This window comes from Pongo abelii, chromosome 2, assembly GCF_028885655.2.
Source record: "Pongo abelii isolate AG06213 chromosome 2, NHGRI_mPonAbe1-v2.0_pri, whole genome shotgun sequence".
NCBI lineage: Eukaryota > Metazoa > Chordata > Mammalia > Primates > Hominidae > Pongo > Pongo abelii.
Genome location: NC_085928.1, coordinates 170,158,601 through 170,181,330, shown reverse-complemented (window position 1 = coordinate 170,181,330; position 22,730 = coordinate 170,158,601). Strand labels below are relative to the sequence as shown.

Here is a 22,730-nt window from a genome sequence, read left to right as displayed (position 1 = left end):
ACTATTTCACGTCCTTAGCACACATATATATTTGGGATTTGCCATTCTGAACATACAGAGTGACATGTATGTACTGTAAGAGGGTTTTTGTAACTAGAAAAGTCCTAGTGTTTCTCCTTTAAAAGACAACAGGGCAGTGTCTCAGTAGAGGATTTAAATTACAGGGGTGTTTTATTCTTTCAGGTCTCGAAAACTTAAAAGATATATGTTTCTTGACTTTTCAGCTATAATGCCAACCAGCATTAGGAAGACATTACCCAATCCCAGACTTGTCTTGCTGCCTCAAATCCAACCATTCTGAATTACAGGAGACAGAGATTATCACCTGAAAAGGTGATATAGCACAGACATGATGAATGGGGGCCTAATTGTGAGGTGGGCAGCCAGTGTGATTTGTATCTATTCTGGAAATCCGTCTATGCATCTCAGAACAGGTGAAGATCATCCAGGTACAGTTCCAACTTCTGGTCATCAGTCACCAGAAATCTCGGAAACTCAGTGGCATACGGCCTGGGCTGCTTGTCCCAGTTGGAGGTACACTTTAATCTGCAGTTTATCTGATATTGTCATTTAACTAGATCTGTATGTTAGCTCACTTAGATAAGCAACTTGAGTACAGGAGCTGTATTCTTTGCCTCTATAATGCTGTGTATTTTAGAAGGCAACTAACAGATATTGGTTTGATGAAATGAACTAGAGAATCACACAAGGCTGTATCAAAATAAAAATTCTATGAATCATTTATCAGAAAAAATTCTTGAAATTCAAAATGTTTGGATCATTTTTAAAAAATAGATGCATGCATAACCATTATAAAATAGTCTAGAAAATTGGATATTAAGTGCCTACATAAAGAGATCCCCAAATTTACTTAAGGTTATAGCCACCCATAAAACTGAGTACTTAAAAAAGCTGGTGGCAAAAAAGTTAGTGGCATTTGAAATAAAAAAGACTCTATGATAATAAAGAAAAGGAAAACTAGTTACAAGGTAAACTGCTACAGGACAGACGCATCTTTGGAGTCTTCCAAGGTGCATTCAGAGATACAGCTGAAAAGCGCTGTGTGAAAACAAATTCTGTTTATGTTCTAGTTTTTAAAATTGTGTAGTTTATATATTTTTAGGTAGTAATATGCAAACGAGCTCAAACTCAGTTGAAAGCAACACCAACATGGTTGATAAGTTTCTCTCCTCTAAAAATGAGGTTCTACATTGCCTCCAAAATCCCCCCAAACTCCAGGTCTCTAGTCTATAAACTCCACTGCATCATATAGCTGTGTGCTTTTTTCCAGATAAAATGACCTTCTGTGAACTGTCAGGTAGATTCTCCTAGTTCATTGTTACAGATTCATTGCCACTATAATTACGGTGCCAGCTGCTGATGTTTTTTTGTTTTCTTTGCACTCCAGGCTCCAGATGAGAGCTGTGCATTTTCTGTGAAGTCCTAGAAATGAAACACAGGAGCTTTCTAACTTTAGAAAATCACATGTTCTCTTTATTAGAATTCTGCTGAGGCTAATGTGATGGGAGACAAGAGTGGAGAATTTAAACTCTGTAGCTATTAATACCCCTAATCAAAGTGTTTTAGCTTGCCTATAGGGCACTTTTGTTACTGATGCCTCCTGTTTTAGCAACTGAGACAGAAGATTACTAGAAGCAAAAAGTCTGACCTGAGCACCAAAAGGTTGTCATAATTAAAAAAAAAAAAATTCTTTGTAGAGATGAGGTCTCGCCATGTTGCCCATGGCTGGTCTCAAACTCCTGAACTCAACTGATCCGCCTGCCTCCGTTTCCCAAAGTGCTGGGATTACAGGCATGAGCCACCACGCTCGGCCTGGTTGTCATAAAATTAATGTTATATTGCCTCCTCTTCTACACCTGGTAATAACTGCAAATGTTTATCGTCTTTTATCTCTTTCCAATATTCTATCAAAAGATTACTGGAAGTAAGGCCGGGTGTGGTGGCTCAAGCCTGGAATCCCAGCACTTTGGGAGGCCAAGGTGGGTGGATCACTTGAGGTCAGGAGTTCAAGACCAGTCTGGCCAACATGGTGAGACCCCATCTCTACTAAAAATACAAAAATTAGTTGGACACAGTGGTACATACCTGTAATCCCAGCTATTTGGGAGGCTGAGGCAGGAGAATCGCTTAAACCTGGGAGACAGAAGTTGTAGTGAGCTGAGATCATGCCACTGCACTCCAGCCTGGGTGACAGAGCAAGACTCCATCTTCAAAAAAAAAAAACCCCCAAGCACCTCAACTGTCCTCTTCCCCACCTTTTTTTTTGGGTGGCTGAGCAACTTATCACCTGAGTTTTAGGCTTATGGATTTGAAGCATGTACTCCTGCATTTGAGTATTAGTTCTCCTGTCCCACCTTCCCAGAAAAACATTACCTTTTGTAGAGTATGTTAATCACAGTCCACAAAACCAAGTATGTCAAGTTGCCTGCCACCACTGAGGCCACCATTGTTTTTGTAGGCTCCTGTGGTTTTCCACACCATCCCAGCCTCCTCAACCCCCAAATTATTGCTGGGCTGCAGAAATCTTTAATATTTGGCAGGGTTGGGAACCCATGGGCCTCTAAAGCAGACTCCCTGGAGGCACCAATATAACCCTTCCCTTTTGGTGTCATAGTTTTCCCCCACTAAGACCCGAGTCATCTCTATTTTGGGGCAAACAATTCTTTCTGCTTCTCTTAAGCATTCGGCCTCTTCCTTCAAATATTTTTTTTTTTTTTTCAGGTTGAGATTCTTTATTCTGGAGGTAGGAAGGGGGTCAACTCAGGTGGGGAGGGTCCAGCCCAGCTCCTCCAGCCCCCTAGTGCTTGCCCAGCCCCAATAAGTTACCCAGTTACTCAGCTGGCCTCCCTCCTGGGTCCGTCTGTCCTTCTGTTCCACCCTAGACAGGGCCAACCTGGCTCAATACAAGGGCTGCTTGTCCCCAGCCTGTGGGCAGTGCCACATGGCAGGCTGGGGGAGAGGTGAAGCAGCAGGACCATGCCCTGGGCCTGGAGGGGCAGAGGGGCCACTTCTGGCTTCAAGGGGTCAGGACTTGGAAAATCACATACTGGGCAGGCCTGGGGCCGAGTCCCACAAGGTCTGTGCCTGAAAAAAGGTGGTAGTTGGGGTGGGGCTGCCATCACACCTCAATTGCTGGGTCTGAGCCCCGGCCCTGCCGCTGCAGCTGCTCCTCCTGCTTCATCTTGGGCTTCTCTGTCCATGTATGCCACAACAGTACCCGAGTGCAGTTGGCAGCCCGTGGCTCCAGGTCCTTGGGATCCACAAGGTGGCTTAGAAGACTGCTCTCCAGGTGGCTCCGGGGAGCAGTGGAATCAAACTGGGCATTGGGCTTAGCTAACAGCAAGGGCAGGGCCACAGCAAATCCGGCCATATCCACAGGGAAGGGCCTCTTGGGCTCCCATGCTGTGTCGAAGCCCACTACCTGGCCGTCCTGTACCTGAGGGCCCTCGAATCGCATGCCGCCCACCAGCCCCACAGGCCACACTGAGACACCACGGGTCCAGCACATCTCCTCAAACAGCTCCCGGCTGTAGGTGTTGTCATTGTCAGCAAAGTACACGACTCCTTGGGTCCCTGGTGGTGATGGGTCCTTCTCCCCACCCACAGCACTCCCTCTGCCCCAGAGCCAGTCCAGGGCCTTGTTCCGTTGCTCGACACCACGGGGATGAACCCAGCCAGGCTCGCCCTCCCGAAGCCGCTGGGCTTTGGGCGTGAGGACCACCAGGTGTGTGAAGAGGAGGCCAGAGGCAGCCAGCAGCCCTGAGACCAGCGGGGTGGGACCCTCAGCATCCTCCAACAGCAGTCAATGCAGCCGGGGCACCAGGCTCAGTGTCTGGGACAGCTGTACCAGCTCTGCCTTCTGTACCAGCCTGGCATAGGTGGGGGTAACAACATAGATAGTAGGCAGGGCCTCGGGTTCAGGGGGCTGGGCAGGGGCAGGGGGTGGCCGTCGTAGTTCCGCTTGCAGTTGGGAAATCCTCAGATCCTTCTGCCGTAGCTGCTCGGCTGCTGCCCGCAGGGGAGGAAGGCAGTCACATGGCTGGCCAGCACGTAGAGGAGGCCGGCGATCGACACCAGGAAGTAGGCGAGAAACACGTTCTTCAGCTTCAGCTTCATGGCCAGGCCGCTGCCGCCGCCCGCGCCCGAGCAGGCGGGGTCTCTCAAATATTATTTTGCTCCATAGGCTCAGGCTTTTTGGGAAACAACAGCCAGTCAGTCTAGTGTGAGGTTCTTCTGTTTTCTTGCTACATACATAACCGTTTTGAGGTAAGAAAGCACAGAGGGGAAAAAAGGTGAAAAAAATTATAGCTCAAAAACATTTTCAGCCATATTCAATTCCAGAAGCAATTACACTTTTTTTAAAGAAATAATTTAATAGAAATATAGTCCATTTACTGCTATGGAAAGATAATTCATAATATGTTGGGTTTTTTTGTTTGTTTTTGAGACAGGGTCTCACTCAGCTGCCCAGGCTGGAGTGCAGTGGTGTGATCATAACTCACTGTGGCCCTGATTTCCTGGGCTCAAGCAATCTTCCTGCCTCAGTCTCCCAAGTAGCTGGGACTACAGGTGTGAGCCACCACTCCAGCTAATTATTTTATTTTTTGTAGAGATGGGTTCTCACTTTGTGGCCCAGACTTCTCTCAAATTCCCGGGCTCAAGCAGTTCTTCCACTTTGGCCTCCCAAAGTGCTGGAATTACACACATGAGCCACCACGCCTGTCCCACATGTTGTTTTGACAGGAAGTTACAACGATGTCTATCAGGATGACTCCAATGTTTAATAGAAAATGTACATGAAGTCAAAACGAATATTTACCACCATGATACAGTAGCTACCACTACAATTCACACTTCATAAATAACCTTTTTAGGAGCTGAATTGGTGAAGCTATCTGAGATTGACTAAGGCCTAATATTGCCTTACTTTCTGCTTTATATCTTTAATATTTTCTGTAATTTACTGAATAAAAGCCTAGGACCTGGATGTACTGCAATGTGCAGTATATAGAGCCCATAGCTTTTTTTTTTTTCCTGGAATGCAGTGATGCCATTTTGGCTCACTGCAACCTCCGCCTCCCGGGTTCAAGCGATTCTCCTGCCCCAGCCTCCCGACTAGCTGGGATTACAAGTGCCTGCCAACACGCCCGGCTCATTTTTGTATTTTTAGTAGAGACGGGGTTTCACCATGTTGGCCAGGCTGGTCTCGAACTCCTGACCTCAGGTGATCCACCTGCCTTGGCCTCCCGAAAGTGCTGGGATTACAGGCCTGAGCCACTGCACCCGGCCTAGAGCCCATATCTTTATTTAGCACATTAGTAAACAAAATGACTTAAGTAATTTGAAGTTAAATAATTCAAACTTAAAGCTGTTGGAACTTTATTCCGAGCCTTGAGAAGAATGGGCTACAGCCTGAGTCGAGCAGCAGGCATCTGCAACGTCTGCCTTTTGTTTCTATAAATAATTAAAATAGGAGGACCAAACCATACCAGAGATACAACCCCCCGAGAACACTACCCCTCCTCATGGAGTAACAAAGTACCCTTTCTTGGAATGTAGCAATCTGTAATCTACCAAATAGCTGTAAGTATGCACTGGTCTCTTACGGGAAATGAAAGCCTGTTAAAATTTGTCTCTAGCCACCTAGGTGAAACCCTAACTTCTTCACTTTGGAATGCTGACCCCATCTGGAGCTGGTGTCTCCTGGGTGGCTACCCTCAAGCCTTACGCTGGAATAAACTCTATCCTTAATCATATTTCCAGAACCTCACTATTTAAGGTTGACAGGAGAGGGAAGCGGTGATGTCTTGAGATAAAGCTGAATAAATTTTCTCAAGAAAAAAAGGGAAAGGGACCTCTGAGCTGTACGTTGTTTTCTAACTCTAGGGAGTTAGAAATAGGAACTTGAAGTTGGAAGTGTTGAGTTGGATAGCCCTCATCTCTAGGCAATACTTTCATAAAGTGGAAAAACGGGGGAAGAGGACGAAGGCTAGGGAGAGACGCAGGGATCCACCCAACCCAGTCCCGGGTTTCCCACTCGCTCTCTGAGTTGAGTACAAAGAGCGCTCCCAAGCCCCTTCTCCTGTGCTCAGCCCAGTGCTCCGGTGGGTCAGGTCTCCGGAATGCGTAAACAAAAGCAAACAGCTGAGCGGCGGCGGGCGCAGGCGACAGGTGTGGGTGTGCCCTGAGGATGCGTGGCGACTTCCCGGAGCAGCGGGTCTGTGACGCAACAATAGAAGACACTGCGCTCCACAGCCTAGCAGCAGGCCCCGCCCCGTGTGGCTCCAAGTAAAAGATAATTCCCCAGAAGCCGTCGGCCGCCGGCGCTTCGCCTTGTCCCGCGCTAGGCCCGCCTCTCCCCCAGACCATTGGTGCCATCCGGATTCCCCAGGCGGGACCCCAGCTCACGAAGCCCACTGGCCGAAGCCCCCCACAGGATAGAAAGCCGCTCCTGCGAGGCCAAGCTTCCGAGGCGGCCTGCCCCTAGCACGCAGGCGCGGAAAGCTGGGCGCCAGCCTTGAACTGACCCCCGCCACCTGCCTCGGGCCGCGCAGTCCGCCGTTTACTTTCGAACGAGCCCAGCAATAGTTCCCATTGGCCGATGCCTTGCAGTTGAATGTTGCCTGCAGACTGCGCCTGCGCCGCGAGGCTCCGCCCGGTCTGGGCACCTGAAGCCCTTCGGGGCGGAGGAGGGCGGGGACTCGGGGCGGCTCTCAGCATCCGCCTGGAGCCAGTGGCGCTGTGTTTCGGTGTTGTGGTGTTGCCTGGTCCGCCTCCTCCCCGCGGTGAGTCTGAGGACCTTTACGGATGCGAGAAGGTGGTTCTGAGTCCTTTTTCTTTTCCTGTAGCACAGTCTGGTGTGCCCAGTGTGTTGGGCGGGGAGTCCTGGGGGCGTGACAATGGAGGGAGTGGCTTGGGACCTGTACTCATTCCCTCTTGTCCCATACTGGAGTTTGGGGAGCCACTTTCCCGTCCCTCCGCTGTGGAGCTGCGTTCCTGTGAGGGAGGAGGCCCTCTGTGGTGGCGAGGGTGAGCTGAACGGACGCCGCCGAGTCGGTCAGCCCCGCGGGGTTGCGGACGGGCGGGTGCCGAGGCGGAGGCGCGTTAGGAGGGAGGCCTGGGAGAGTGGAGCTTTGAGAAGGGGAAGGGAAGAGTACTGCCATTTTGAGCCCCTTTGTGGGAGGTGCTCGCAGGACTTAAGTGAGGTAGGTGCAGTTACCCATTTTACAGATGTGAAGCCTCACTTTTGAGAGGTGTTTGGTAATACTGACCCAGGTCCCACAGCATTGAAATGGCAGAACAGAGAGATGAGCAAATTATACTAAATCAGTTATAATTTAGAGCTGGCAAAGTATTTTACTCCCATGGATGCTTTTGTCTTGCAGTTAATTTTAAGTAAAATGACCGTGAATGTTTTTTCTGCCATCGCCATTGTTGGGTAATATTGTCGAGAGCTCATAAGCTACTTGACGTTGTGAAAAGAGGTCCTTTGTGACAGTCTGTTTGGTCAGAGTTAGGATTTTCAAGGAACAAGCGTTACCTCTACTGCAGCTCCAGCAACTGTGTTGGTGTTTGTGACTTTTCTGAAAACTCAGTGAAGCATCGTGAAGATAAACATCAAAGACAGTGAACTAACAACCATTTTTATGACATGAAACAATAAATTGAAAACATTAAAGATAACATTATTTTAATTTTAGAATAAGAATAAAAGATTCTGGAGGAGTTGGAGAAGAGTGTATTCAGTCCCCAAACCACGAGATCAACAAAGTAGGTAAGTTCTGGGAGATTAAATAAATATGAAAAACAATTAAGTTTTTACAGAGTGTATGATTTAAACTATAAAGTGAAATTTAGAAGTCTTTTGAAAAAACATTGAGTTGGTGGTGTATAAAACTCCAACCATCTTATCGAAGGAGCGGAGCATAAAGTGAAAAGTAAACAACTCCCTTCTCTGATCTATACCTTAAAAGTAGTTACTTAACTCTTTTGTACATCCTTCTAGAAATTTTACAAGAATGTGTACATCTCAAAACACATGCAAAGTTGTTATTTTATACATGCAGATCTGCAGAACTACACAAAACTGCAAATTAAGTTACCTGAATACTTTTTCACTAGGCATTCATATATTGGTCTTTTTAAATGAGTAAGTAGCTATTTAATCTGGCAAGGTGAAATTTTGATTTTAGGTGATGTTAGTTTTGACATTGCCTTTCACCAAACACGTTGATGAGTATTTCCCACCAGATATATTTTTACTTTGAAAAGTACAACAAAAGCAATTAAAGCCTTAATTTTTCAAGTCAATTCCTGGTTAAATTGAATTAATAGTCTTTTTTTGTTTTGTTTTTAGTTTTTATTTTTATTTTTTAGTTTAGGGAAACAGGTTGATATCAAAATGAAAGAAAATAGTACAGATGGACAAAGAGAGTTAAAATCAGCTGACCATAGGATTTTTTTAATTTGAAAAAGTTAAGGTGATCTCTCATTATTTTTGTATATTTATATGTGACAGAATTATTTTTAAAAATCTTGTTTCTCAGACTTTCTGCGACAATGTTAAAAAAAATCTTATATATGTATATAAATGGTGCAGTTGTGGTTATTTCTTAAGTAAGTCTTGAATTGAATGAAATGTATTTCTTCTTTATCAGTTAGGGCCACAAAGATGTGAGCCCCAATTTGGGTGGTGGCACCACTTGAATTTTCCCATACTTAAAGCTGACTCACTGGAAGTCTTGGGGCAAGTCATCGAATTCTATAATGTAGTAAATATATTTTCCTTTCAGAGGCTGTGAAATGTAATGAACGTTTTACAACTGTTCATGTTTAGAGTTGAAAGGCAGGAAAGCATTAGTGAATTAAAACTTAAAACCTGGTTTACACAGGAGAATGGGTAATGATATTTTTGGTGCTATTTAATCATCTGTTATATTATCTATTACCTAACATGCCAGTTAGACATCAGGGAGGCTCACTAGTGAATTGGCCCTCTGGAGAAAGACTTAATAAAAAGTTTGGAAATTCAGAAATGTATTTGTTTTGACACTTAAACACACAAGACATTAGTGAAATAATTTGTAAGTAGAGTGATTTAGCCTCAGGTTTCTTTCTGAGAAGATTCATTTTTTTATATTCATATTTCTCGGTTACTTTTAAAAGAGAAGCAGGAAATCTTGAACTATTGGTTTTTACATGAGCTTAATACTCACTAGAGGAAAATACATTTTACATGGATTATTTTACTTTTTTGCTTTTTAAAAACATACAGTAGTATAAATTGATTCAAATTCATTTAGCAAAAGAAAGACTGGATAATAGGCAAGACACCTGAAAATTTTTTAAAGTTTTTTTTTTATTGTGTAAAATATACTAAACATAAAATTTACCATTTTAATATTTTTAACTGTGCAGTTTGGTGGTATTAAATACATTCAACTTGTTTTGTAATTATCACCATCAACTATCTCCATAACTTTTTCATCTTCCCAAACTGAAACAGTGTACCCATTAAACCAGCAGTCCTCAACATTTTTGGCACCAGGGACGGGTCTTGTGGAAGACAATTTTTCCATGGACGGGTGAGGGTGGGTGGTGCATGGTTTTGGGATAAAACTGTTCTACTGTACGTCATCAGGCATTAGTTAGATTCTCAGAATGAGCCACAAGCTAGATCCCTCGTGTGCGCAGTTCACAGTAGGGTTCACGCTCTTATGAGAATCTAATGCTGACACTGATCTGGCAGGAGGCGGAGCTCAGGTGGGCTTGCCCGCCTCCATGATGGGGGTGCAGGGTGAGTAGGAAGGGTTGGGGACCCCTGCATTAAATGATAACTCTACATCTTCCCTGCTCTCAAGCCCTGGCAACTACCATTCTACTTTCTGTCTTTGAGGACTGCTTATTGGTTTTGATATTATATATATTTATATGCTTTTTTCACATATAATGTGAATGTAAATTTTTTTTCCATTGAATTAATTGACTGAATTATATTAATAGATTTTTCGTTATTGAATTAACTTTGTATTTCTGGAAAGAACCTTATTTAGTTATGGTACAGTGTTTTTTTAATGTGCTCCTGTATTTGTTTTTTGCTAACATTGTATTTAGAATTTTACATCAGTGTCCATTTTTGAAATTAGTCCATTTTTAGTTTGTGTTGTCTCAGGTTTTGGAATCATGTTATACTGTCTTCAAAACATTTAGCAAACTTTTCATCTTTGTGTTCTGAAACAGTTGAATAGGGCCTAGTCCACACTCAAGGGAGAGGAGATTTCAAGAGTATCCAGGAAGTGTGGGTCATTGGGGGCCATTTTAGAGGCTGCCTATCAAAAATAGCTAATGGCTTGTTTATTTACTTAAAGAACCAACTCTTAGACTGGTCATGGTGGCTCACAGCTGTAATGCCAGCACTTCGGGAGGCTGAGGTGGGGAGGATCTCTTGAGGCTAGGAGTTTGAGACCAGCCTGGGCAACATAGTGAGACCCTATCTCTACAAAGCATGAAAACATTAGGCATGTGTGTTAACATGCACCTATCAGCTACTTGGGAGGCTGAGCTGGGAGGCTGGGAGGATTGTTTGAGCCTGGGAAGTTGAGGCTGCAGTGAGCCATGGTCACACCACTGCATTCCAGCCCTGGTGACAGAGCAAGACTCAGTTTCAAAAAGAGCCATCTATCTCTTGGGTTTATCAGTTCTAGCAATTTTTTTTTTTTTTTTTTTGAGACACCATCTTGCTCTGTCACCCAGACTGGAGTGCAATGGCATGAACTCAGCTCATTGCAACCTCCACCTCCCAGGTTTAAGTGATTCTCCTGCCTCAGCCTCCCGAGTAGCTGGGATTATAGGCGCCTGTCACCCTGCCCAGCTAATTTTTGTATTTTTAGTAGAGACGGGGTTTTGTCATGTTGGCCAGGCTGGTCTTAAACTCCTGACTTCAGGTGGTCCGCCTGCATCGGCCTCCCAAAGTGCTGGGATTACAGGTGTGAGCCACAGTGCCCAGCCAGTTCTAGCAATTTAAGTTTTCTAGTTCATTATCATCTTCCATTTTATCTTTATTCTTTTTATTCTTTTTTTTTTTTTTTGAGACAAAATGTGGCTCTGTAGTCTAGGCTGGAATGCAGTGGAATAACCATGGCTCATGGCCCACTGCAGCCTGGACCTCCCAGGCTCAAGCCATCCTCCCTCCTCAGCCTCCTGAGTAGCTGGGACTAACAGGCATGCGCCACCATACTTAGCTAAGTTTTTTATTTTTTGTAGAGATGGGGTTTCACTGTGTTGCCAGGGCTGGTCTCGAATTGCTGGGCTCAAGTGATCCTCCCACCTTGGCCTTCCACAGTGCTGGGATTACAGGTATGAGCCATCACACCAGGCCAATTTTTATTCTTTTTTTTCCACTTTTCCTCTTTTTTCTCTTTTTTTTAAGTTGAATTATTTTATATTTCTTTTGGTTTGGTAAATAAAGTGTATGGTGTCAGCTCTGCCCATGTAATTTTTTTTTAGCTCTGTAGATTTTACTGAAGAGTATTTCTGTTGTTTCACATGAATAAATTATGTCTTGGCTGTGTACAGAATTCTCAGCTTATATCCCTTTCCTTCTAGACTTTGTGGACATTGCTACATTGTGTTCTAGCATTCCTTGTTGCTGGTGATGTTCTGGTTATTTCCTGCTGTGTAACAAACGTCTGAAAGCTTGGCTGGCCAGATATTCAAGATGTCTTTTTCACTCATGTGTCTGGTAACTCCTTGCCCTTCTATTTGGCCTGTCTCTTCAGCAAAGTAGCCTGGACTTCTTACATAGCAGTTTGTGGCTCTGAGGCAGCAACCTGCCAGACTAGTTAAGGGCTACACCTAGAACTCACCACATCACTTATACTGTATCCTATTGGTCAGAGCAGTCACATGGCCCACACATACTCTAATAGGGGGAGAATAGATTTCATCTCTTCATGCTCAGGGAGTAGGAGCAAAGTCACATTATAGGACAGCTCATGTGGGAGATAATTATTGTGGCCATTCCAATTTTGGAAATTCCAGTCTCCCAGAGGAGGATTCTGAGACCTTTGGTTTTGTTTTCCTTTTTTCATCCTTTTCTGTGTGGATACTGGTAGGATTATCCTTATTTCTTTAAAATTGTATTATATTTCTAATTGCTTAATAGTTAAAAGTGAAACCATGATTTATAATGAAAAACAGATTCTTGCCCTCTAGAAGCAGTCACTTTCATCTGCTTTAACATTTCTTTTGGTATTTTCTTTTATATTTCTATATATTGATTTTTTGTGGGTTACTTTTTAAGTATGTATTGACTTTCTTATAAGGAAAAATTAAGATTTAGTTCTTAAACTGTTTCCTTCCCTTATTTTCCCCCTCAATATAATTTTGTTACTCTTTGGTAAAATCAGTATTTGATATTTACAATATTATGACTGTTACAGTGACAGCTGAGCCATATACTATAATATTAATATTTCCTCTCTTTTCATGATTCTGTCACGTTTTTTCCCTAAATTTAGTTACCTCTCAATATGTTTCATATACATGAAGCATTTCTGTCAGTTCCATTTATTTACTTAAGGATCTGTCTTCTGCATGCCTCAAATCACAGCACTTTGGGAGGTCGAGGCGGGCGGATCATGAGGTCAGGAGATTGAGACCATCCTGGCTATCGTGGTGAAACCCCGTCTCTACTAAAAATACAAAAAAATTAGCTGGGCGTGGTGGCGGGGGCCTGTAGTCCTAACTACTCGGGAAGCTGAGGCAGGAGAATGGCATGAACCCAGGAGGCGGAGCTTGCAGTGAGCAGAGATAGTGCCACTGCACTGCAGCCTGGGCGACAGAGTGAGACTCCGTTTCAAAAAAAAAAAAAAAAAAAAAAGATCTGTCTTTTGGATCTTTTTTCCTCTTCTAGAGTGACTCTTCCTTAGGCTTTCACAGTTGTCCTGGACTTTATTTCGCCATTATGCTGGTGAACATTCTTGCTTTTCTTTTCTCCCTGCAGTAGCTTCTTTAGAAAGAGTTGGAAGAAGGTTGTTCATTTTTGAGATCTTATATTGTCCAACTGTCTTTATATCAAAATGGATTGTTTTTTTTTCTAGGTATAGAATTTTAATTTCCATTTCAGAAGCCATTTTTTTTCCCTGAGAATATCAAAGGCATTACTCCATTGTCTTATTGTTTCCAGTGTTATTGATGTTTTTACTGTTTGGAAACCATATACAGCTAGCTAAATACAAGATGTTCATCCTAGAAAATATACATAGGTTAATTTTTTGTTCTTTTTCTTCCTTTCAGAAGCCTAGACTGGTTGTGGAAAATTTCTGCTGCATAAAATTTCATACTGGTTTCTGAAAGAACTAGCCTGTAAGCATGGTAGCCACCTGTATCTTTTTTTTTTTCTCAAAAAAAAAAGAGGGTCTTGCTGTGTTGCCTAGGCTGGAGTGCAGTGGCACAGTCTTGGCTCACTGCAGCCTCAACTTCTTGGGCTAAAGTGATCCTCCTGCCTCAGCTTCCCGCGTAGCTGGGACTATAGGCGTGTATCACTGTGCCCGACTAATGTTTAATTTTTTGTAGAGATGGGGTCTCTTGGTGTTGCCCAGGTTGGTCTTGAACTCCTGGCTTCAAGTGATCTTCCCACCTCGGCCTCCCAAAGTGCTGGAATCACAGGCGTGAGCCACTGCACCTGGCCCACCTATATAGTTTACTTCTCAGGCAGCAATCAGAGTCAGAAAGTTCCTGACCATACAAAGTTATTTTTCAGTTCTAGTTTCTCTTGAATTTGTTGCCTAAAATTAGTTTTTAATCAATAAATCAGTGAGAAAAGGGTAGTCTGAGAATAGATTTTGACTTCTGTGAATTTCAAGTTATCCACAAATTTTTTATTATTATTATTATTATTATTATTATTATTATTATACTTTAGGTTTTATGGTACATGTGCACAATGTGCAGGTAAGTTACATATGTATACATGTGCCATGCTGGTGCGCTGCACCCACCAACTCGTCATCTAGCATTAGGTATATCTCCCAATGCTATCCCTCCCCCCTCCCCCCACCCCACAACAGTCCCCGAAGTGTGATGTTCCCCTTCCTGTGTCCATGTGTTCTCATTGTTCAATTCCCACCTATGAGTGAGAATATGCGGTGTTTGGTTTTTTGTCCTTGTGATAGTTTACTGAGAATGATGGTTTCCAATTTCATCCATGTCCCTACAAAGGACATGAACTCATCATTTTTTATGGCTGCATAGTATTCCATGGTGTATATGTGCCACATTTTCTTAATCCAGTCTATCATTGTTGGACATTTGGGTTGGTTCCAAGTCTTTGCTATTTATCCACAAATTTTTGTCTAAAAAGTATTTTTAAAAATTTTACATATGATAGCAGTAACTTTGAGACCAACCATGATTTTTGCTTCCTTTTTTTTTTTTTTCCTTTTTTTGAGATAGAGTCTTGCTCTGTTGCCCAGGCTGGAATGCAGTTGCGCCATATCGTGCCTCACCTTCCCTAGTAGCTGGGATTATAGGGATTACAGGTGTGCGCCACCATGCCTGGCTCATTTTTGTATATTTAGTAGATAAAGGGTTTCACCATGTATCTTGTTCACTTGAGGCCAGGCTGGTCTCAAACTCCTTGCCTCAAGTGATCCACCTGCTTTGGCCTGCTTCCATTTTATATAAGCTTAGGATATGCTTTACAATGTCGTGAATATTCTCATTCTAAAGAAAGTTGAGCTTTTGGGCCCCTAAATGCATTCTCAGAGTTGTTCCCTAGTTTTTTACAAGCATAGAATAGGGGTTTGGAGAGAAAAGTTAGATTCTGTTTTGGGACTAGTTTTGCTACTTAAACAATTGAATAGCTCCAGTAATATTAAATCTAGATTAAATGTATGTCGACTGCTCAAATTTTATTTCCTACAAAGTGTTATTCTGTTTATTCCTTCAATGTGAATTCTGACATCACTGAAATACTCTGAAAAACATTTGTTTTTCTTGGGTGGTTTCTGTATGACTTCATAGCTTTCTGTAGGTGTAGGGTAAAGTTGTAAAGGCTTGCCAACATGCACTCACTTGAATTTATCTGCAGTGAATGTTATCTTCTTTACTGTTGCTCAATTACTTTAGTTTGCTGGAATGCTTTACAGTTCAAGCTTAGTGTCTCTGTGTGACACACTTTGGCTCATTCGGGATCTGAATATTGTCAGTCTGAATGGAGTGGTTTTTTTTCTTTTTTCTTTTATTTTGAGACTGAGTCTCACTCTGTTGCCGAGGCTGGCGTGCAGTGGTGTGAACTCGGCTCACTGCAAGCTCTGCCTCCCGGGTTCACGCCATTCTCCTGCCTCAGCCTCCTGAGTGGCTGGGACTACAGGTGCCCGCCACCACACCTGGCTAATTTTTTTGTATTTTTAGTAGAGATGGGGTTTCACCATGTTAGCCAGGATGGTCTCAATCTCCTGACCTCAAGATCCACCCCCCTCGACCTCCCAAAGTGCGGAGATTACAGGCGTGAGCCCCCTCACCTGGCCTGAATGGAGTATTTTCTGATAGATTTTCCTTTTACACCTTTTCCTCAGCAGAGATTTTGCTATTAAAAAAACAAAAAACCCCAAAACAAAAATCTGTATTAACACAGGTCTCTGAAAAGGCATTTGTTCATTGAACCAGTAACAAGTGAATGCCTGCTGTGTTAAAATTTGCGCCTAAATTGCAGGAATATAACCATAGTTTAGACACAATTCCTGCCCTCATAGGAGGCCTACATTCTAATGTATACAGAAAAGTTACAAAATTCTTTTAAATAAAATCTTGTTACAGTGCTATGAAGTGAAAATGCAGTGTTTAATGAGAATAATAGGGGACCTAATCTGGGGAAAAGGCAGGCTCAAGTTGAGCCTTGAAGGAAGAGTAAGAGTTTGACAGATCGTAAAGATAAGGAGCCAAGTTTGCATTTTATTAAAAATGTAGTTAGTTACTTTTAGTTGCTGTTTTCAGAGATTTTTAATCTTAAAAGTTAGTTTTATAGCTTGTGATTTGGTAACCTTTATATTTCACGTGAATGGCACTTGGGTGTTTATTTTTTTTTGAGACGGAGTTTCGCTCTTGTTGCCCAGATGAGTGCGATGGTGTAATCTTGGCTCACTGCAACCTCCACCTCCTGAGTTCAAGCAATTCTCCTGTCTCAGCCTCCCAAGTAGCTGGGATTACATGCATTTGCCACCACACTGGGCTAATTTTGTGTTTTTAGTAGAGGTGGAGTTTCTCCATGTTGGTCAGGCTGGTCTCAAACTCCCAACCTCAGGTGATCGCCCGCCTTGGCCTCCCAAAGTGCTGGGATTACAGGCGTGAACCACCGTGCCTGGCCATGGCACTTGGGTTTTTAAGTTTTGCCTAAGGTACTTTCAACAGTGGTGTAACTTGATTTTTCTCTATCAAGGGGTAAGCTAGTCTTTAGAATTGTGGCTTATGCATTGAGGGTAGATATAAAGGAAAACAGTAGGAGGTGGTAGGGTGCAAAATGGTCAGGCTTCTGTTACTGGAAATATCAGTAGTAGCTTGCCAAGAGGTCAAGTTACTTGTGTCAGAGATGGTCTCTGAACTATTGCTGCGTTTCTTTTTCTGTCTCAGAGAAATACTGATCGAGAGACTTTTTCATGAAGGAAAGATGACTAATGGTCTCCTTTTTGTTCTTTACCATTTAGTGCTCTAGTTTTTCACTTAAAAATTAAGGCAGTAATTCACAGTTACTATAGTCAACTCTTATCTTTCAAACTGATTTTTATTATAAGGATTAATTCAAAATTTTTCTGCCTTCTAAATCTCCAAGTTAAAATTATTGCTTTAGAAAATTATACTATGCTGATCCTGGGGTTTAAGCATTCTTGTATTCTAATTTGAGAAGCTAAAAAATTTATGGTAGTAACAGTTACTGTGGAGAAATTTGATATCTTGCTTTAGAAACCATTATTGAGCCAACTGGGACATGTTTCCTCCTTTTGTATTAAAGAATATACTTTTGCTAAGCCTAACTTGTTATAATAGAAATAGTCTTGTCTACTCATTATATGTGCTTGGTTTTGATTTTATCATCTTAAATGTTAAAATGTTGCACAAAATAGTTGTAATTACTGAGTAGACTTTAACAGAACACTTTGAATTTTAGTCTTTATTATGTAGTATATTAGTCTGTTTTCATGCTGCTTTGATAAAGACATACCTGAGACTGGGTAATTTATAAGGAAAAAGAGGTTTAATGGACTCACAGTTCCACGTGGCTGGGGAGACCTCACAATCATGGCAGAAGGTGAAAGCACGTTTCACATGGTGGCAGACAAGAAAAGAGAATGAGTCAAGCAAAAGGGGTTTCCTCTTACAAAACCATCAGATCTCGTGATACCACAAGAACAGTATGGGGGAACTTCCCCCATGACTAAAGTTATCTACTGCCGAGTCCCTCCCACAACATGTGGGAATTATGGGAGCTACAATTCAAGATGAGATTTGGGTGGAGACACAGCCAAACCATATCACATAGCAACAAATTTAAATAACTTAAATTTGAAGCATTTTACTACAAATTAATGATAATTGCTTTGTTTGGGATGATTTTGGTCCCTAAGGAATAAACTCTTAATTGTGATCAATTATTCACTATATATACTAAGAATTGAATTACTCAGAAAGCTTCATTTTAAAAATAACCTTGTTCTCTTTTAAATGACAAGCAGTATGGTAACAATTTGGAGGTTAATGCCTAGAATGTTAAATAATATGTACAGGTGTCTCTATGTCAACTTAAAATACATTTTTCTCTTGACAGGAAATGCACAATTTTGAGGAAGAGTTAACTTGTCCCATATGTTATAGTATTTTTGAAGATCCTCGCGTACTGCCATGCTCTCATACATTTTGTAGAAATTGTTTGGAAAACATTCTTCAGGCATCTGGTAACTTTTATATATGGAGACCTTTACGAATTCCACTCAAGTGCCCTAATTGCAGAAGTATTATTGAAATTGCTCCAACTGGCATTGAATCTTTACCTGTTAATTTTGCACTAAGGGCTATTATTGAAAAGTACCAGCAAGAAGACCATCCAGATATTGTCACCTGCCCTGAACATTACAGGCAACCATTAAACGTTTACTGTCTATTAGACAAAAAATTAGTTTGTGGTCATTGCCTTACCATAGGTCAACATCATGGTCATCCTATAGATGACCTTCAAAGTGCCTATTTGAAAGAAAAGGACACTCCTCAAAAACTGCTTGAACAGTTGACTGACACACACTGGACAGATCTTACCCGTCTTATTGAAAAGCTGGAAGAACAAAAATCTCAGTCTGAGAAAATGATCCAAGGCGATAAGGAAGTTGTTCTCCAGTATTTTAAGGAGCTTAATGATACATTAGAACAGAAAAAAAAAAGTTTCCTAACGGCTCTCTGTGATGTTGGCAATCTAATTAATCAAGAATATACTCCACAAATTGAAAGAATGAAGGAAATAAGAGAGCAGCAGCTTGAATTAATGACACTGACAACATCTTTACAAGAAGAGTCTCCACTTAAATTTCTTGAAAAAGTTGATGATGTACGCCAGCATGTACAGATCTTGAAACAAAGACCACTTCCTGAGGTTCAACCCGTTGAAATTTATCCTCGAGTAAGCAAAATATTGAAAGAAGAATGGAGCAGAACAGAAATTGGACAAATTAAGAACGTTCTCATTCCCAAAATGAAAATTTCTCCAAAAAGGATGCCATGTTCCTGGCCTGATAAGGATGAAAAGGAAATTGAATTTTTAAAAATTTTAAACATTGTTGTAGTTACATTAATTTCAGTAATGCTGATGTCGATACTCTTTTTCAACCAACACATCATAACCTTTTTAAATGAAATCACTTTAATATGGTTTTCTGAAGCCTCTCTATCTGTTTACCAAAGTTTATCTAACAGTCTGGATGAGGTAAAGAATATACTGTGTCACATTTTCTGTTTGTTGAAGGAATTCGTGTGGAAAATAGTTTCCCATTGAAAACGTCAACCTGAATTGTTTAAATGGGCTTATTCTGTACATTGCTAAATGAAAAATGGGGTAGCATGGATAAATAGCAAACTAAGCTTTATTAGCGCTGCAACTAATATAAACAAATGTTTATATTTGTTGCTTCTTTTGGTTAGCAATGATATGTCAAAGTTAGAAATATCTGAAATATTCAAATCTTTGGGAAACGGAATCTAGTAACAATTTGAAAATTAATACACTATCCCATTTTTATTGGCTTTATGAAGGTTGACATAATGTTGCTGTGACATTTAAACATTCTTGTACCAATATTGTCTTTTACCATTATTATATACTGCAGTTAATTGGCTTTACAGTTCTTTATAGCAAAATCCTGAAAGTACATATACCTTTATTTTGATGTGGCTTGAAGCTTTTGAATGGGTGGATAAGGATGATAGAAAGGTTTCAAAATCAAGCAACAAAATCTTAAAGTGATAAGGCATGGCTTAAAGATCTTTTGATCAAACATACCTGTGTTTTAGATAGATTTAAGAGCCCTAAATGTTTATCACCATTCACTCCAAATAAAACTATTGCTTTTGGATAACTGTTAGAGAAAAGTGGCTTTTTAAAAGAAATTTTTGAGACTGGGTCTCACCTTGTTGTCCAGGCTGGAGTGTAGTTGTCTGGTCATGACTCATTGCAGTTTCGACCACCCAGGCTCTATTGATCCTCCTGCCTCTGCCTCTGGAGTAGCTAGGACAAGGCACACACCACCCCCATGCCTGGCTAATTAAAAAAATTGTTTTTTGTAGAAACGAGGTTTTGCCATATTGCCCAGGTTGGTCTCAAACTTCTGGGCTCAAGAGATCTGCCCACCATGGCCTCCCAAAGTGCTGGGATTACAGACGTTAGCCACACTGTGCCTGGGGGCCAGCATTTTCTAATACTTGTCATATTCTATAGTTTGTGTAAATTTAAGATTGTATTTTTTTTCTGCTCGTCAGTCAAATCAGTTCTTGGATTAAAAACTCATTCTTACTAGAACAGAATCATGTTGGTAACTTGGTCTGCAACAGGTTTTGATGGCATCATGTAGACTTTATTCATCTTAACTCATTTAAATTTTCTACCACATTCTCTTAAGCTAATGCAAAAGTACCAACAACTTAATCTTTTTTTTTTTTTTGAGACGGAGTCTCGCTCTGTTGCCCAGGCTGGAGTGCAGTGGTGTGATCTCGGCTCATTGCAAGCTCTGCCTCCCGGGTTCACACCATTCTCCTGCCTCAGCCTCCCGAGTAGCTGGGACTACAGGCACCTGCCACCACGCCCAGCTTATTTTCTGTATTTTTAGTAGAGATGGGGTTTCACTGTGTTAGCCAGGATGGTCTCTATCTCCTGACCTCATGATCCACCCACCTCAGCCTCCCAAAGTGCTGGGATTACAGGCGTGAGCCACCATGCCTGGCCCAACAACTTAATCTTATATTAGCTTTGCTTAAGAGGGCCAATTAAATCAAAGCCCTTTATTATTTTATTTTATTTTATTTTTTTAATGTTCTCTTAAGAGTTTATTATAAACCAGTTTCATAGGCCACAAGGAAATAAAAGGACTATGCACAGCCTTACGGGAAACAGGCAGGGAGCTGAGGAGGGCCAAGATGAGTCTAGGGCCTTGGTGGGTGTATTCCCGGGGGAGGGGGCCCTTGCATCCCAGGGGGAGGAGGCCGCATTCCCGGAGGGGGCATGCCCATTGGAGTCCCTCTTCCAGGGGTGATCCCCACTGGGGGACCCATAGGAGGCCTCATACCAGGAGGTGGGCCCATCATGCCTGGAGGGGGTGCTCCTTGGCCCATAGGTTGGGGAGGACCCCCACGGCCAGGTGGGTACTGGGTCGGGGCCCCGGCAATACTGGCTGTGGCAGCAGCTGCAGTGGCTGCAACAGTACCTCTTTCTTGTAGGGTCATCACCTTTTGGGATGGCCAGCCAACCCCACGGACTGGCCCAGCAAGTCCTGCAGGAGCCTGGGGCATGGGAACCCCAGCTGGGATTCCTCTGCCAGCAGCCCTGCCGATCCCTGGGTCCCCGGCAGTTCCAGCAAGTGGAACTCAAGCAATACCAGTATCTTTGGGAGGAGGTCCCTCTACTGTCATTGAGACCAGATTCTCCCCTCGCAGCAGCACCAGACCAAGGATTCGCTTCTCTTCCCTTTCTGCTTGTTTGGAGTTTTTTGGCTTGATCTTTCTGAACTCATCAGTCACAGAGGATCAAATTCATGTGCTTGTCAAAAGCTTTGAAGGTGCCAATGAAGATCTGGCCGTCCTGCAGGATGCACCTCATCCTGCAGTCAATATGCTGCAGCATCTTGCTGCTCTTGCCCACCATCATAGTGGCAGTTCTGATGGCTCTGATCCCCGCCGGATTCGCCTCCTCAGAGGCCTAGCCTCTCTCCCGCAGCCGCTACCGGAAATAAAGCCCTTTAGTTCCCTTTAACAGGGACTGGAGTTACGATGCATGTGTTACGACTTTTGGCCCACTGTGCATGCAACCCTAAGTGCAGGTTGATTTGCTTTCCAGAAATCCCAGAGGCTGCTCTTGGATCACCGAAGACGACCCTTAGACTATGCTCCTGGCCCTACGGATTGCACATAAACTATCGTAAATAAATACAGCTTTTTCAGGGAACTAGTTCTAAAACTCTTTATCTGCTGAGAATAAGTCTTAACACTAAGATGACTGTATTATATCAATTTATTATTAGAATCAGACTTACACCTAGCACAATTAACTATTGTGTGGGCAAAGAACATTTAAAGGGCATAGTAGAGGTAAGGAGAGACACATACTCAGCTAGAGATAAAAATATTAAGTTGCACTGATTACTTAAAATACTAGTCACACCATAAAAATGCCCTGTAGTTTCAAAAACACATAAGCAATGAAATGTTTATTAGCCATTATGTGTTAAGCTACTTAATCTCATTTCTGTGATGCGAATATTTTTAACCCCCACTGTTTGTAGATGAGGGAACTGACAAGTGACTTGTCCAAGGCCATATAGCTGTGAGGAAACCCATGCATTTTTTCAGAGTTCATGCTATCAATCACTCAACTTTAGGCCAAGATTAATGTTGGTAAGGGTTTGTAATCTGTAAGAATAGCTAAAAACGTAAGTATATATATTGTTTTAGATTTGACGTTATTTTGTATCTTGCCAGTTTTTAGGAAAACTTCATTTTGTTAAGTATGCATGAATATAGTTGAGTATATGAGTAACTGGTTCTTAATGCTGCCGTTTTGTATTTTTACCAGCAGGAAGATTACAAAAGTTAACGTATATAAATCTTGAAATATTTCTAAGTTTTATGTATAACAAATATGTATTTTAATAAACTTCTTTTGGTATTTTATTTGCACTGTCTTAATGAGACTTCCAAACTCAGGAGTGGTAGCTATGGGATTTTCACATGGGTTCTGGGTACTTCTAATTCTTTGAAACTTAGTACTGCAGGCTGGGTGCAGTGGCTCATGCCTGTAGTCCCGCACTTTGGGAGGCTGAGGCAGGCAGATCACTTGAGGCCAGGAGTTTGAGACCAGCTTGGCCAATATGGCAAAACCCTATCTACCTTTAAAAACACAAAAATTAGCTGGGCACTGTGATGTGCACCTGTAGTCCCAGCTACTCATGTGGCTGAGGCAC

General features: G+C 42.2%; 1 protein-coding gene and 2 pseudogenes across 8 annotated transcripts; 1 reads left to right on the top strand and 2 right to left on the bottom strand.

Moving 5' to 3' along the window:
• Positions 1-1,232: 1,232 nt before the first annotated feature.
• On the bottom strand, positions 1,233-4,183 carry LOC129058704 (galactosylgalactosylxylosylprotein 3-beta-glucuronosyltransferase 3-like; annotated as a pseudogene).
• A 2,022-nt stretch (positions 4,184-6,205) lies between these two features.
• TRIM59 (tripartite motif containing 59) lies at positions 6,206-22,440 on the top strand. Of its 8 annotated transcripts, none has more exons than XM_063722314.1 (4): positions 6,313-6,806; positions 7,722-7,795; positions 11,284-11,376; positions 17,843-22,440. In XM_063722314.1, the coding sequence occupies exon 4, from the start codon at positions 17,846-17,848 to the stop codon at positions 19,055-19,057; it is 1,212 nt and encodes a 403-aa protein (XP_063578384.1). In that variant the 5' UTR covers positions 6,313-6,806; positions 7,722-7,795; positions 11,284-11,376; positions 17,843-17,845; the 3' UTR covers positions 19,058-22,440. The 8 variants fall into 8 exon arrangements, with proteins under 8 accessions (XP_054408909.1, XP_063578384.1, XP_054408913.1 ...); XM_063722316.1 differs by lacking the exon at positions 6,313-6,806 and adding an exon at positions 6,854-7,050; XM_063722315.1 differs by lacking the exon at positions 6,313-6,806 and adding an exon at positions 6,854-7,077.
• On the bottom strand, positions 19,852-21,418 carry LOC100445929 (small nuclear ribonucleoprotein-associated protein B'-like; annotated as a pseudogene).
• Positions 22,441-22,730: the final 290 nt, after the last annotated feature.

Excerpts from the sequence above, each read along its gene's own strand:
- TRIM59 (XM_054552934.2), top strand. The coding sequence starts at position 17,846 with ATGCACAATTTTGAGGAAGAGTTAACTTGTCCCATATGTTATAGTATT.